This window comes from Ursus maritimus, unplaced genomic scaffold (genome assembly GCF_017311325.1).
Source record: "Ursus maritimus isolate PB19 unplaced genomic scaffold, ASM1731132v1 scaffold_35, whole genome shotgun sequence".
Classification (NCBI taxonomy): Eukaryota; Metazoa; Chordata; class Mammalia; order Carnivora; family Ursidae; genus Ursus; species Ursus maritimus.
In genome coordinates this window covers 24,397,167-24,413,727 of record NW_024426119.1, presented here as the reverse complement: position 1 = coordinate 24,413,727, position 16,561 = coordinate 24,397,167, and the positions used below count along the sequence as shown (strand labels likewise).

Below are 16,561 nucleotides of genomic sequence, written 5' to 3'. Positions count from 1 at the left end.
GGGGGGGGGGGACAATGGCCTGTTAACTGCCCGACTAAAAGGCATTTTCCCCCTTCATTTCCCCTAACTCCTTTTCAGGATGTGGCATTCTGAGGTGTCTTATTCTGGGATGACTTCTCCCAGAGAAATGTGCTCTTTCTCCTTCTTAGATGATTTTCTCTTCCCCCTGACCACTCCTCTGGCTCTTTACTGTCTCCTCTGACTTCTTCTACTCCCTGAGACCCTCAGCCCTCTCCTTTCCAGGTTCCTCCTTCGGTGGTCTTGCTTACTCTTAGGGCTATGAGTTACAGTTTTTCCAAATGTGCACCTGAAGGCCTGGTCTCTATCTCTCTGTCTCCCCTATCCCCCACACTCCTATCCCCCCATCCCTTCCTCCCCCACTTCCCCCTCCCCTCTTTTTCCCCCTCCCCCACCCTGAGCCTCTCCTGCCTGAACATTCCCCTCAGATGAACCAAACTCACTAGCTAATTCTATAACATCTTCTTTCTGGTTTCACTATTTTCTTTCTTTATTCAAGGATTTAGAACATTTTTTTCTTTTTACAAATATAATAAATATTCACTGTAGGATTTTTAGAAAATAAAAAGGTACCAAGAAAAAAAAATTATGCAAGTCTCACCACCCAAAGATAACTGCTATTAATATTTTGGCATCTTTTTCTTTCCAATCTTTTTTTCTAAGTATATCTACCTCCAAAAAAATTACCTGGGGTCATATTATGCACATAGTTTCACAATCTGCTTTTTCACTTAACAACATCGTCAACGTTTTCCCCATGTCATTATTTATTCTTCTGTAACACTAGTTTTAAATTGCTGCATAGTAGTAGACGCTATGGATTCATTTACATAATTTGTTATTTATGAATATTGAAATTGTGTTGTCTATTATATAAATAATATACGACAATAATCTTTATTCCTTCATCTTTGTGCGTGTCCTAATTATTTCCTTAGAAGTTAAATTGCTGGTTCAAAAGTATTTACCTTTTTAAGTCTTTGGATGCAAACTGTCAACTTATTCTCCAAAACACTTGGTTCCACACTCCTACTGGCATTGTTAACAATAACTACTACTTTTAAACCTCATTTTACCTTTTGTCAATATTTGATATTTGACGAAGAAATGCGGTATCGAATGATAATTTGATTGCTAACAAGGTAGCTAGTAAACTTGTACAATTTCTTAAATGTTTCTTGGTGCCTTGCAATGTTCTTTCGTAAAGGTGTGCTGAGGACCTGGGAGTTCATTCACTTGCTTATTAGCTGACTGAGCTTAGGAAAACAATCTCCCTTTTCTCGATGCCCATGTTTGTTTTTATAATAAAGGAATAAATTAATACCGACCGCAGAGGGTTGCTGTAAGGATGAAATGAGACAATGCCTGCCATGTGGTGAGCATGTAATCAATGATAGATTTTTTTCCCCGTTTCTCTAATGGATTGTCTTTTTCCCAATTTGTAATAATCCCTGTTTCTTTAATGACAACACTACTCCATATCACACAGGGTAATAATAATAATTGCTACCGTTTATCATATACTTACTACGAGCCACATATTGAGATATTTGCATTGTATATAATATCTCATTAAGTCCTCAGGAACATCTAATTTCAATTTCTTCAACAACCTTCCTATCTAAATTGTTGCCAAGTTCCATGAGATTACAGATGTGTCCAAACTGTTCCTTCCTTCCCCCAGCGTAATGTAAACAGTACCATTCCTGCCTGGGACTAATGAGATGTCCTCCAAATTGGACTCTACAATTCCAGACTGTTTTCTGCCATATGGTATCACTTTCACAGATACAAATGCCAGAAAATTTATCATTTTGCAATTTCAGTAAAATGGCAGAAGCCAGCATAATTGCTATAAAGCTCAAAATCTTCAATGGCTCCCAGTGACCTTTTGGTCAGCATTCAAAGCCCTCTACAATCTGTTTCTGGCCTAGCTTTTCAGCCATGGCTCCCCTACTTCTATTCCTTCCCTTTTCTTCAACCCCACCTTTACACACACACTCACACACCACCCAAACACAAGGCCCTAAGCTCTCATTACAGGGCTCTTGCAACGAGGCCTAGATTCATTTCTCCCATGAATCCTGACTAAGCACCTGCTGTGTCCCACACGCTGTTGTCCTGGCCTCCCTCCTTCTCCATGCACCTCCAATACGCTGCGTTTCTCTCTCCCACTAAATGATGAGCCCAGGCTGGCCAGGAATTGTTTGTCCTCCACAATGATTAGCTCAGCCCCTTTCATATTAGCATGTAATTCATAATTATTTGTGGGCTTGAAAGCTGTGTCAGCACCTCTGTGCACAAATTAAAGCCCAGGGACTCAGGTGAGGGGAAGGGATTTTACACTAGAGGGGTGTGCAAGCAGGGGCTATACTGACAACAGAGTGGCTTCTCACAGAAGTTTCTGTAACTAAGATAAATAAGAAAGGGAAGGGGGAGACTAGAAAAGGGGCCATAAGGATGAGGAGATGCTAGCTTTTAATCCAGGAAAATTACCCTGCTTCTTTTTTTTTTTTTAAGATTTATTTATTTTAGAGAGAGTGCACAGGGGGAGGGGCAAAAGGAGAGGGGGAGAGAGAGAGAATCTCAAGCAGACTCCCCACTGAGCATGGAGCCTGATGCAGATCTCATGACCCTGAGATCATGACCTGAGCCGAAATCAAGAGTCGGATGCTTTAACGGACTGAGCCAGCCAGGCACCCGGAAAATTACCCTATGCTTCTAAATCATCTTCTAGGTAGACCCATCTCCCCTTTAGAGAAGAAAGCGTGCAATTGGCCTCAGTCTTTGAACTCACCACCGTTCACAGAAGAGCAATGACATGCCTGCGCTAGTCCGTGACAGATGGCCAAGTTACCAAACATCTAGACTTCCTGATCTATTCGTTCTTCCTTTCACCCTATCCTTTCAGGTTGAGAGAAAAGGCTTTGTGGTTCAGAGCCCTTCCCCAAAATAGCCTGCAGTTATTCTTTTGGGAAACTCAGGCTTAATTAAAAGAGGTTGCTCTCTTCTGGTGTCTTTCGTTGTGTTCCATTCCTACACCCCCACTCCCCTTCACTAGTCCCTGTCTCTCCTACTCATCGTTGGTGGCTAGCCATTCTTCATCGTACGGTTTACAATGAGTCAGTTTCAATGGAGTATTGCTTAGATCTCGTCACCTGTTTCTTCTTTTCCATCTCACTGAGGCATTGAAGCATTTGCTGAGCATTTACCACGTGCCCGGTCCTGTGTGAGCAGCTGGTCCTCATCATTTCCTTTTTGACTATCATAATAGCTTCCAAACAGATCTCCCTGCCTTAAGTTTCTCTCTGAATCGACCATATTCCCAAATCAATCTTCCCAAAGCTCTGCTTTGCGAAAAGCATTCTCTACCCATTTGCTCAAAGATCAAGTCCCTACTTATCAGCTCTACCCTATCTGCCCTCCGGATGTCTTTTAGGCTTTTTTTCTCCATACCCAATCTGCATCCTAGTAAATATATTCTATTCCTTTGCCCCCAACATGCCATATACACTTCCACCTCTTTGTTTTATAGCTCTTTGAATTTCCAAATTCTACATCACGTGTATTCAATAAATGTGTTGGGGCAAACTCTATCCCTGGGGTGGCAGAAGATGCTGCCCTAATAGGTTCTGGTTAAGGAGAAGAAGCAACCTAAGACTCAACCCTAATAGGAGTCTGAATGTCCCAGAATCAGGGATGAGAAGCAACACTAACCATGTCTGTCTAAAGAGGTCCAATGACCTAAGAAACTTCAGGCCCTTATTCCAAAGTTTCACTGGGAAATGAGTGTACTTAGGCAACCTTGCTAAATCCTGGGATGAGAGATCCAATCAACTTACTCTTCCATTCACTGAGACACTCAGCAAAGTAGTTATTTTTATTGCAACACCTATGTGCCTGGCCTTTTGATGAGTGCTTTGGAAACAACAGTGAATAAGGTAAACAGTCTCCTGCCCTCATGGAGCTTTCAATAGGAAGGACAGATGTGAAACACATCAACAAATGAGTAAATAAAATAACAAAAATGTGGGCTAAGTGTTACTAAGAAGAGAAATAAAGTAATATGATGCAGCAGGGTGGGATATCCTACTGGAGACAGGAGGTGCTATCAGTCAAAGAAGAAGATCTCTCTGAAGAAGAGACATTCAAGCTGAGATCCAAGAATGAGAAGAAGCCAAACACTCAAAGTGACATGCCAGACTCTTTGAACAACAAATGCACAGGCTCAGCACACACACACACACACACACACACACACACACACACACACAAACACACTTGCAGAGACCGACGCAGGCCAATCGTCTCACTGGCCTGGGTTCTGTGTAATTCATTCATTCATTGGGGATGTGGCAGCCAGCCTCTTCTATTATCACCAGAACAGCTTCTCTTTTGATTATACAAATAGATAATAAGCCTTTTGGTATAAGGGTCCCTCAAATGACTGGGATTTAAATCCCAACTATATATTTTTTCTACTTTGCTCTGCTAGCAGGGCTATTTATTTCCAATGCAAATTCACATAATATTTCTAGAACCCAATACAGCACTCTAGTGATCCTCATCACTCTGCATATTGGAGAGAACTGCTTCTTACTTTTTAAGGGGCTATATACCAGCTCTTAAGAAAATCTAGAAATTTCTTTCCATACCTCGTTGATTAACTGGATCTTTAGCTACGTAGGCAACATAGTCTGTAGTATCCTATAAAAAAAAAAAGGAAAATTATTGCATTTAAAATGAATGGATTGTACTGTTGAAAGATAAGAGTACACTTAGGACACGATACTGAGATAAGGACTTAAATACAAATGTTTCTTCTTAAAGAGAAAAGAAAAGCATCCTAGGAGAGAACATAAACACAAACTGCATAGTTTAACCATTGTGGAGTCCACAGCCTCTGTCCCTTGGAGAGAGAAGTTGAAAATTAAAAATTTAGAGGCAGATTTAGTGATATTTATTCACCAAGAATAAAAAGGAATCTAGATAGGGAATATGTTAGGACATACATTCTTTAAAAATGGTTAGGAACCACGACCATCTCCTGTGTTGAAAGGTGAAATACCAGGGTTTATGCCATCACAAAAGAGTCATAAACCAGGAGGTGGTGCCATGATTTCCCAGTTGTCCAAAGAGACACCATCTATGTCGGAAAATAAGTCAATTACAGAGACACATTGGGTTTTGTGGTTGTTAGCTTGCTTGTGTGCGATGCAAGGTAACTTAAGAAACAACAAAACAAAAAACACAAAGCATTTACTTGATCAATATCTAGAAAGGAAAAATCATTTTTGAAAAAGAGAACCCACGAAAAATCTAAGGAGTTCAAAAAGGTGTGTGGCTGACTTTGTAAAAACAAACAAAAAGCCACTTGGTAATATTCTGACTTTTACTGAAACAGTAAACTGATGAGTGATAAGATTTTAATAATTAAAGATGCTTTTTGTTATCTCAGTTCTCAGGGAAAAAAAATACACACAATGCCATTTGCAGATTAGAAGTATGACTCTCCAGAGGGAAGATGCAATCAACTGGCAGGAAATAAAAGCCCAGCATAATACCCTCAAGGACAATCACTTAATAACCCACAGGGAAACATGCGGGAAGCAGATCTCAGGGTCAGCATAACTTGTCTTCAGTTATTTTAAAAAATAACAAGCACCTAAATAAATTTATCTTATGCTAATAGATAAAAGGTTTGAAATATCTTGTAAATAAATAAGGTCAGATCTATGAGCTTTGTTTCACATGAATTTAGAAGCAAAGCCACAAGTGCTGGGGGCTTGGCTGCTATTTATAAAGTCGTAGAGACGGCAGGATGCCAACAACGCTGTCTGGTGCGTTAGATGATGGGAAAGAGGCTGTGGGACCTCATTCTCCAAACAGTCTCCAATGGTCTTGTAGTTCTAAAATCCTATAACTGGAAATATCTGGGAGAATCTAAAAAATGTTAAAAGCAAGCCACAAAGAATGGAAAAAATATAAGAAAATATATTTGTGACATACTTGTAATGCCTTTTTATAAAGGAGAACGTATATAAAGATAAAGAAGCATTACCAAGAACTGTCTTCAGGGCTGACAGGAGGAAGACAAGTAAATTGTCTTCAAGAAGAGAGTAAAGGTAAGGGTGAGCAAAGGTCAAGAGGTAAAGAACAGTCAGTATTTCTTAAATGTGGAAGGAAATCTGGTAGAAAGAAAGGTACGACACTGGGCCATGGAGACTTTTCGCATCTTACACCCAGGTAGCTGTGAAGTTGTAAATGATCTCAGGGAGTGTCCTAAACAAAGCTAGGGCCCCGTGCTAGCAATAGTGGTGACAGCTATCTCCCATCACACTGTGCCAGGCACAGTGCTAGCAGCTTACGTGCATCAATTCACTTCATTCTCACTACGCTGTGAGGCAAGGGTGATCATTCCCCATTTTATAGATGAGGACCCCGAAGCTAGGAGAGGTTAAGTAAGTCAAGTCTCACTGACTCCAAAGCCTGGCATTTCATCTGGGGGACCTGAAGGCCAATGTTTGTGGTCACTCCAGTTTTCTGTTTTAATTTAAATAGCAGGCTTTCTGCCCCAGCTGTAGAGAGCACAGGGATCCCACTCAAATCGGTAGGTACAAACTTCCCCACAGCGCTACAAATTCTTTACCATTTGCTTTTGGTAAGGGCAGTGCTTTGGCGGGTTGAAAGTTAAAGAATTCAAAGCACGTGAAGACAATCTAAAGAGAATTAGGGTTCTGGAGAACTGTGATAGACCTCATGCGGGCTTGCCTAGGGTAAATGATGATTTGCATATGGACGCTAAAATGACAGCAACCCTTGGAACCTGAAAGGGAAATTTAGGGCAAACACCTATAATTATTTTTTGACACTTCACTTATAGAGCTCATTACTTGAATGATTTAAGGAAAGTATTCGAGTTCCTTTATGGATGACTAAGCTATAATGGGTTAGGAAGAGAAGAGACAATGCTGGCCTTTTCAGGCTGGACTCAGTCAACTCTCTCTGCTACAAAACATATCCCTTTATTGTCACTGTCCAGGCCAGATGACGAGGCTGGCTGGGAGTTCAGGTTCAGTACTGGGCCCACAATGCCGCTGCTACGTGCTAGGCATCTCGCATGCCCCCTGTTTGCTAATGAATCCACAATTAGCCATCTGCAGAATCTCTGGGGAAGACGGAGACCTCTTAAAATCTGGTTTATGTATTAATTAAATGGTAGCACCATGGAACTAATATATATTCATTTGAAAATAACTATACCCAAAATTGAAAAAGGAGAAAGTACAGAAGCCAAAAGGGAAAATTAAGTGTCCATTAATAAAAGAAAAAAAAAACACAATGATTTGAGGTCCTATAAATACTGCTTTTCTTCCATATGCTTCAAATAAGTTCTGAAGACAGGCTGTTTAGGTCTGACATGTTTGAATATTTTGAGTCACTGGTAGCTAAGGTGAAGACAAGTAATTATTGAAATGCTTCAAAGAATAGGGTAACTTAAATAGCACTTAACTATATATTTCATACGCAAAAAAGTTACACCAACAACCAACTGAAGAAAGTTGCTTACTTTAGATGCCAGTAAGGGAAGTGATGATTACAACAGAGTAACTTCAGAACTTTATTTCCTTTTAGGATAGACAATAATTTTTCCTTTTTAATATTTAGCATAGAGGTCAAAACTTTGCAGTGACATCAGCCGCCAGATTTAGTTTCTACTACTGTTCCATACCTTTCTTAGATTTCTGAGCTATATGTCCTATCATTTATGACCCTCCATTTGATTGCTCAATTGAAAGTGAGAAACTAAATATGGTGGATAGAAAAGAAACAACTATTATCCTGGATTGTATTCCCTCATTTCTGAAGGATACAATCTTTAATAATAAATACTCAGCAGGAAAAAAGGTAATACATTGTCAGTAAGAACAAGGTCTACATTTGCTCCCCATATGTTTTCTTGAGCTTACTGACGTTCAATCCTTATGAAAATCAAACTAAGTTTCTATATGTTTGCAGGGAGAAGAAAAATATCACAATATCATGGAGCTGCAAAATCGTCCTTCTACTCCCTCAGTTCAAACATGTGTTTCTTGGTCAGTCACAGGCTTCCTAATTTCAATGTCTCTCTCTCCTTTCACTCTGGTTCAGAAGTGATGGAGTAGGGAGTCAGGGAACGACCCTCCAGTCTGTCAAGTAGGCTTGGAGAGCGAGCACTTGCTCAGTCTCCCACAATTCATGGGAAATGAACACCCTGTGGCCTCTAGGGAGGAAGAAACGGCAGCTCTCTCCTGCTAGCTAAGTGTTCCCTCCATGGGCTTCTGCAAACCTGGTTGCTCATTTTAGATTAGATTTAGTTGCCTTGGTTGACAGCCAGAGTGGCAACTAGGCTTCCCCTCGTATGCCAAATCCAATTGCTTAATAGGATCTGCCTGGAACTCTGTGTTAAGAAGAATGCCAAGGGAGGACTGGCAACACATATATGACATATTTGTTTTTCATGACTTAGATGGTACCTACAAGAAGAGTCTCAGATGGTAACTCCATGACTCACAATATAACAGAATATTATTAGTTCATCTATTACTAATCCAAATATTTTAAAAATCAGTAATAGAAAATATTTTGTCAAAGCCAGATCTTTGTACATAGCTATTCACAATTGTAATAAAACATTGGAAAAGATATGTAGTGGCTAACATGCTTTACATGGAAGGTCTTTTAACTCTTTTAAAAAGACTTTCATGGGTCCATACTTACAGGATCCCCTCCAGAGGCAAATGAAATAGACTGCATATGATGATTTGCAATAATCTGTAAAACACAAACAGGTTAAGCATGTATGATGCTACAAATTAATTATGCCTAGTTACATACAATCTAACAGAAACAGACATACAGTTGTGTTTTGTTTTTGTCTGCTCAGCATCCCTTTGGAAACTACTCCATCCCCATTCTGTAATAATCTCATGAGGTTCAAGTAGGTTTGACATGCCTGTCTCACTGCCCCTCTCCTTATGGCTGGATGCGCGCTCCAGGCTTAGCCCATCAGAAAACACCATCCCTCTGGATAAAACAAAGCCAATCAATATCATGAGGAGGAACTGAAATGGATAATAGGAAAGAATGCACCTCCCTCTGCCATTAAGGGCCTTAGTTTAAGTCCAAGGCTTCTGGGAGCCATCTTTTGCTGACATGTGGCAAAAGCCTGATGGAAAAATGAAGCTTTCCCTCTGGAGAATATCAGAGCTGAGAGTTAAAAAAATAAATAAATCTGGTGGTTAACATTTAGTCCATCACTTCAACCAATACATTTCCCCCCTTTCTCTTTATCTTTTTATGCATTTTTTCTATTTTATTTATTTTTATATAAGCTAATTTGAATTGGGTTTCAGTCATTTACCACCAAAAGCATATTAAGGCCCTAATATTAAGATTTTCAGTTTGAAGTAGACTATTCAAGTGGACTGCATTGGTTAGCCAGGAAGACGATCTCTTTCACTGAAGAGTTTAGGCCTGCTTGTTTGGAAACCACAGTGTAATGACCAATTTACAGAGAAGTATTTGTCATACTGTTTTGAAGGTTCATTGAAATACCAACTGTGCATCAATTGGCTAATCTCACCTTCAGAATTGTTTAACCTAATCTATATATGGTTCTGTTACATAAGATGGCCAAGCAATTCTACTCTTAGATGTATTCCAATGGAATTGTGTAAATACATGCACCAAAGATCTTCTCAAGAAAGATAACTACTGCCCTGTTTGTAATAGCCCCAGACTGGAAACAACCCCAAAGATGATTACTGTGGTAGTCAATCAAACAATGGACTACTATGTAGCAAAGAACATATTTCTTGGGCAAAAGAAGCTAGACATACACAGCATGGTTTAATTTCTATAAAGTTCAAAAACAGGCAAAAATATTTTATTCTGTTTGAAATCAGGATGGTGGCGATAGTGTGGCAAAGGAACAGAAAGCAAATGGTTTTCTGGGATCCTGCAAATGGTGTTTCTCGATCTGGGTAGTGATTACACAAATATGCCCATTTTGTAATAACCAAGCTGCAGACTTAGAACTTGTGCACTTTTCTATATTTATGTTTTCTATATTTATATTTCAGTTAAAAGCGATTACTAAAAACAAATCAATACACAAAGATCAACTGTCATTGCCACATACCAGCAATAGCTAATCAGATACTGTATTGTGCTGAGGGGTATATTTTACAAGAGTACCTAAGTATAAAACTAGTATGACTCATGTAAGGCTTTTTAAAAAACTTTATTGAAGGGTATAAATAAGACACAAACAAGCAGAAAGATATATATCACTTCTATGGATGAGAAGACAATATTGTAAAGATGTGAATTCTCCCCCAAATTAATCTGTAAATTCCACGCAACTCCAATAAAAATTCCATCTATGTCATTCGGGTAACATTTCAAGCTACTTCTAAAATTCACATGGAAGAACAAATGTGCAAAGAGCTAAGGCAATTTTTTCAATAACAAAGAGAGAAGATTCTCCTTACCAGCAAGACCTACTATAAAACTGTAGAAATTCATTTGAATACAAAGTCTAAAAACAAACTCACACATTCATTGTCTTTTAGTCTATGACAAATGTGGCACCAAACAGCCAACAAAAGGACAGTGATTAAATTAGTGGAGTTGACTGAATTAGCTGAATATATGTTAAAAAATACATAAATAAATCCTGTCCTCATAGTATTTCCAGAAATAAATGTCTTATCCATAAAAGATCTATCCAAATATTAGAAGACAAATAAAAAATCATGCTCGTGATCTGTGAAGTAGGAAAATCCATCTTAATAGAAAGAAAAAGACATATAGAAAAAAAAAAACCCTTCAGCCTCAGAGGGGAGGGGGGTGGGGGAATGGGATAGACCGGTGATGGGTAGTAAGGAGGGCACGTATACACATATAGCATGGTGCACTGGGTGTTATACGCAACTAATGAATCATCGAGCCTTACATCGGAAACCGGGGATGTACTGTATGGTGACTAACATAATATAATAAAAAACCATTAAAAAAAACCCTTCAATTTGATTACAGGAAAACTCATTTTAAAACTTTTGTATAAAAAAAAAAGACCCCTGAAACGGGACAAATAACAACAGGGAGGGAGAATATATTTGCAACATGTAAAACAAAGCATTCATATAGTTTGTAAGAAATTCCTACAAATCAATAACAAAAAGAAATAAACGAAAAATAAGACCAGTTAATTTTCTTAAGTAACACAAATGTTCAATAAACATATTGAAAAACACTCAATCTCCAAGAAATCAAGGCTATGGAAAATAAAACAGGATATCATTAAATTGATAAAACTGCTCAGCAAAACCATGTGTGGCAAGGATATTCTCAAACACTGCTGAGGAGAGCTTCAATTTGTGCAGCAATCTTGGAGAGCAGTTTGACACTATGTATTAAAACTCAAGTATGCATACCCTACAATTATGCCTTTCCACCTCTAGGTTATTTATTCTAGAGAAACATTGGCGCATATGGATGTCATTTACCCATTACCCATAGTTACCCATTTACCCACACCCATAATATCGAAAAATCGGAAATTATTTGTGCATAGTTAGATCAACTATAGTATAGCTATACACATGAAATGCTACGGAAAAAAAAAGATTCGTCTATGTATACTAACAAAGCTAAATCTTCAAGACATTGCTGAGGGGTTTTTTGTTTTGTAATTTGAAGACAGTTATGTAAGACATGCCAAAAATAACAAAAACAAAAAAAAAACCACAACAACAAACCCACACACAAAATACGATTTTTCCTGAGGGCGTAAAGATCCATATAAATGCAAAGGAAAAGGGTTTAAAGAATACACACCAAATTGATAATAGAGGGAAGTTACCTCCTGCGAAAATAAATGGAACCAAGTACTTCTTCAGCATGTATTTTTTAAAAAAAGATAGATAATATGGGGGCGTCTGGGTAGCGCAGTCCTTAAGCGTCTGCCTTTGGCTCAAGGCGTGATCCCGGCATTCTAGGATCAAGCCCCACATCAGGCTCCTCGCCTGGTAGCCTGCTTCTTCCTCTCCTACTCCCCCTGCCTGTGTTCCCTCTCTCGCTGGCTGTATCTCTGTCAAGTAAATAAATAAATAAATAAAATCTAAAAAAAAGAAGATAGGTAATATGTTTATTTATGAATTTAACTTTTTTTAAAATGGGAAAAACAGAAGAGCTGAATGGATCAGTTCTTAGAATGTTCATCTGTGGCTTGGAACACTGTGTGATCTGGAGGTGTGGATTTAGAAGTCCTAAGAGCATATAGATAAAAGGTAGTTAAAACCCTGGAACAGACGCGATTGCCTGGGGTGGGAGGATGAGGAGCGGGAGGAGAGAGCGGGAGGGGGAAGGAGCGGGGAGGGGGATTAAACGTTGTTACAGAGGCCAAGTAAAGTATTTTCAAGTTTACAGCATCATAAACAGCGGAACGGTTAAGCAAAGCGGAGATTAAGTAACTCTCTTAAACGCAGTGCCTAGCTACGGAGTTTGAAAGGACCGAAACCTGGACCACAGTTGCCCGCGGCAAAGTGAGCAGCTCCCGCCCGAGGGGGACGCCAAACCGGAGGCGGTGTTTGGGGGTCGCGCAAACGCACAGGGTCACGTAAGCGCACGCCGTTTGCGCACGCGCAGAACCGCTCAGCCGCGTAGCTCCGATTTTGCAAAAACGTCTTGCGAGAGGTTGAGCTGCTTGTACAATGTCGGAAATGAACGAGCTGTCCGAGCTCTATGAAGAAAGCAATGACCTGCAGATGGATGTGATGCCTGGCGAGGGTGACCTTCCACAGATGGAGGTAGGCAGCGGGAGCCGGGAGCCATCCCTGAATCCCTCCCGCATCGGGGCCCCAACACAGCTCGAGGAGGAAGGCCCAATGGAGGAGGAGGCGGCCCAGCCAATGGCGGAGCCGCAGGGGGAGCGAGGCCTTGCTAACCGGCCCAACCCTGGGGAGCAGCCAGGCCAGCTCGCGGGCCCTGACTTCGAGAGCGAGGACGAGGGCGAGGAATTTGATGACTGGGAGGACGACTATGATTATCCGGAAGAGGAGCAGCTGAGTGGGGCAGGCTACAGAGTATCAGCGGCCCTTGAAGAAGCCAACAAGATGTTTCTGAGAACATCCAGAGCAAGGGAAGCAGCCCTGGATGGCGGGTTTCAAATGCATTATGAGAAGACCCCGTTTGATCAGTTGGCTTTTATCGAAGAGCTTTTTTCACTTATGGTTGTCAATCGCCTGACCGAAGAACTCGGCTGTGATGAGATTATTGATAGAGAGTAATTAAATGCTGTTAGAAGAGGAGGAAACTACTTGAGGAGAGACCCAACATTCCACTGTCTTTGGGGTTCATTCCAGATCTTACCGTGCCAATGAAAAATTTGATCTTCAAAAAAAAATTTTTGTTGTTTTGCAGAATAGAATAGGGCAGTGACTGCACAGTTATGAAAAAGAATTGTTAAGGAAGAAGAAAAAACATCTTAGGACTGTGGAAATCGGAAATCTGTTTTCAGGAATGTTCCTGAAACACCTGTGGCTTTGACTTTGTTATCGATCCAGATTATTTTCCTTGCATGGGGGAAAATACCTTTCACATTTCACTGTAAGGAATGGTTTTGCAAGAATAAGTTATGACCAAGACAGACTACCAGTACAAGACAAGTTACATGAGAAAATGTAACTAATACATCCAATTTAGGACACAAGATATCGGAATCATTTGGACTGAAAGCCTACTGAAAGAACTCTGAAGATTCCACTTTGTGGTCTGTTCAAGCCAGTGATCAAAGGCTAAATGTTTAGAGTAAAATAAATTGGGTATTCTGCAGTATCCCCAAAAGATAAGTAAACCCAAAAAGAAAGATGTATCACGTGTGCTGTATCTCAAAATACGTTTCTAGAGCATCTGAAATTTTGTTTGTACATGTATCTCGATCATTTATAAAGCTACTGTGATCTATAATTCAAGAAAATTAGTTGTCTTACCATTTTTAAAATGCAAAAATTAAGACATCCATAATAAAATTTCAAATTTAGACATTAAAGTGTGTGTGAAAGTAAACAACTATTTCCAATACTCTTACCCACTAGAGAAATTGTTTTACTTGCTCTGTTTTTCATTTAACTTTACAGGTGAAAGACTTTGGTTGAACTTCATAACATCGGAACTGTTAAAGTGAAAATGTCAAGTAAAAGGAAAGCCCTACATCTAAAAAAAGACTGAACAATTATGCCCTCAACCTTTAAAAGTTTTAAACCTGCCCAGAAATCCACCTCAGTATCTGACGTTTCCCTCTGTCTCCTCCTCTAATTAAGCTTGTTATTGGTTATGCACCAGCATTCAAGATAATAAAGTTTCTTGTTCTGTGTATTTTGTTTGTTTGGCCAATAGTATTGTTCACATACTTTATCTAAACACTACTTTTTGTTGTATTGCACTATTTTATCTTACTATCGAAACCACTTTATGATTTAAATTTAACCACTATTTATAAGGGAAGGTGCTCCACCTTCAAATACCTGATTTATAAATTAACTTGTGTATATTAAACTCAGCAAGTTCCTATAAAAGAATTTGGCAGCCTGAGAAAACCTGTCCTATTAGTGAGAATGTTGCTGTGGTTACTAAGATTCTGAAATTGTATAAAAATAATAATGTCGGAAAGCTATGCCCGGTAAAACAGTGTATCTGTAGGTCTGATGATCAATAAAAAGGTACCATCTGCTCCTTAGGGCAGTAAAGGACACATCCAATACACCACAATTCAGCCTTATTTATGTTACAGTCATCTTGTCTGTTAGTTTAGGGAGGGAGGTTCTTTTCTGTAAAGCAGAGGACTGACAACGGTAATCATAACTAAATAGTAGCTTGGTGAGGAGGAGGATAGATGGGGAAATAATAGGAGGCGAGATATTAGCACTTAACCATCTTAATTCCTGCCTCTCCCATGCCTCACTTCCACTGCATTTTCAAACAGCTTATAGCTGCAGCTAGATGAGTCTGCATAGATAATTGCTTGTATGATGTGAATTAACTGAATTTGGGGGTGGGGCGTAGGATGCCAGGACACCAGTAACTGACCAGTTGCATGTACCTCCAGATAAAGATGTCAGGAAATAGAAAAAACTGGTCTTCAAACCAGAAAGTGTGATTAGGTTCCTCCTCGGGACTGAGTAGGGAGCAAGAGGAGAGCAAAAGAAAACCACTCCCTGTTGGGTTGGAAGGCTCGTTTTGGGGAGAAAGACCTGGACTCCACAATGGACCCTTCTTGATGGTTGGCTCATTGGTCTTGGAAAAATAGGCAGTAATCTGAGAGATCACTGAAATTAATACTTGTTTGTATTTACTGAAGATAGAAAATGGTAGCATTTTAACACCCCCTTTAAAAGTGTAAAATCACTCATATCTTAAAGGTTGAAGTTAACATATTGGAACCAGCCTACTTGGTTCAAATCTGGGTTAATGGGAACTAAAGAAAGGAGTTCTAGAGAGATTCTGGTCCTTATTTTGTGAACAGGGGAGAGGGTAGGGATGTGGTATGGAAGAGGGAACTTTAAAACGCTTGAGTATGTAGGGTGATGGGAGGGGGGGCAGTTTTCTGGATCTATGCATATAATAAATTTTTGCTTAGATCAGATTGTCCTACACTGGCTGCCCTAAGGACACGGATATATTTTGTTTGGCTCATGCTTAAAATTTTAATTCTTAATTAAAGACCAACATCTCATAATCCAGAGAGAGCAGCAAAACCCAGATTTCCATCTTTTTCCCTCCCCCAAAAGTTGAAGATCTGGCAGCCTTTGACCTATAGTTATGTGGGAAAAAGCATCCAGTTTCCCTTTACATAGGGAAGGTATTGTACTGCCATGTTTCCCAGTGTTGTTTCCCCAAGATGGAGGCCAAGTGGCACTCACCATGTATCATTATGCTTGCACCTTTGTTTTCCTTGTACCTGGACAGTAAGTACTATCTGCCTGGCCTCTCTTCATAGAGACTAAAGGATGGTCTAAAGGATGTCTCCATTTTCTGCCTGTTTTACCTTCTTTATCTCTTTATTACCCTTCTCAGTAACATTTCACTAGCTGTTAGAGTTGGTGGTAGGATTGTAGATAGGAGTAAAGAGTAGTGGGAGTGGGAGCTCCTGAGCCTGACATTTTTACTTAAGTCCCTAACATGTTAAAGTATGTCAAGTAAGTCTGTTGCTTGAATTTTTCCCCAAAACTTGCTTTTCCAAAATGTATTTTCCATCCCAAAATATGGTAAGTTTTAAAAATTGCAAGCATTACATGTTTAATATGATTTTATTTTCTGCCTCTGAGGTTCTCTGAGACGTTTTCTGGGAGTGAATGGTTATATTCCTGAAGTTGTTCTCAGTGGCTGAAGATGAATGTGAACCATCTGACCCATAAATACTCTGTCATCTATGAATGTATTTATAAACTTGAACTTGTTTATGTTTTCAGTCCAAAGTATATCTTAGAAGTTGGGGGGG

General features: G+C 39.6%; 2 protein-coding genes across 2 annotated transcripts in view; one reads left to right on the top strand and one right to left on the bottom strand.

Annotated features, from left to right (window-relative positions):
* The window catches only part of SHC4 (SHC adaptor protein 4), a 139,273-nt gene that overhangs the window by 47,262 nt on the left and 75,450 nt on the right, over positions 1-16,561 (bottom strand). The window contains exons 5-6 of the mRNA XM_008705936.2: positions 8,779-8,832; positions 4,674-4,725 (exon numbers count right to left, since the gene is read on the bottom strand). Of these exons, the coding sequence (XP_008704158.1) occupies positions 4,674-4,725; positions 8,779-8,832 (106 nt within the window). The remainder of the gene's footprint in view (positions 1-4,673; positions 4,726-8,778; positions 8,833-16,561) is intronic.
* EID1 (EP300 interacting inhibitor of differentiation 1) lies at positions 12,699-14,439 on the top strand. Its single transcript, XM_008705935.2, has one exon. It carries the CDS (start codon positions 12,777-12,779, stop codon positions 13,350-13,352), a length of 576 nt encoding a protein of 191 aa, XP_008704157.2. The 5' UTR covers positions 12,699-12,776; the 3' UTR covers positions 13,353-14,439.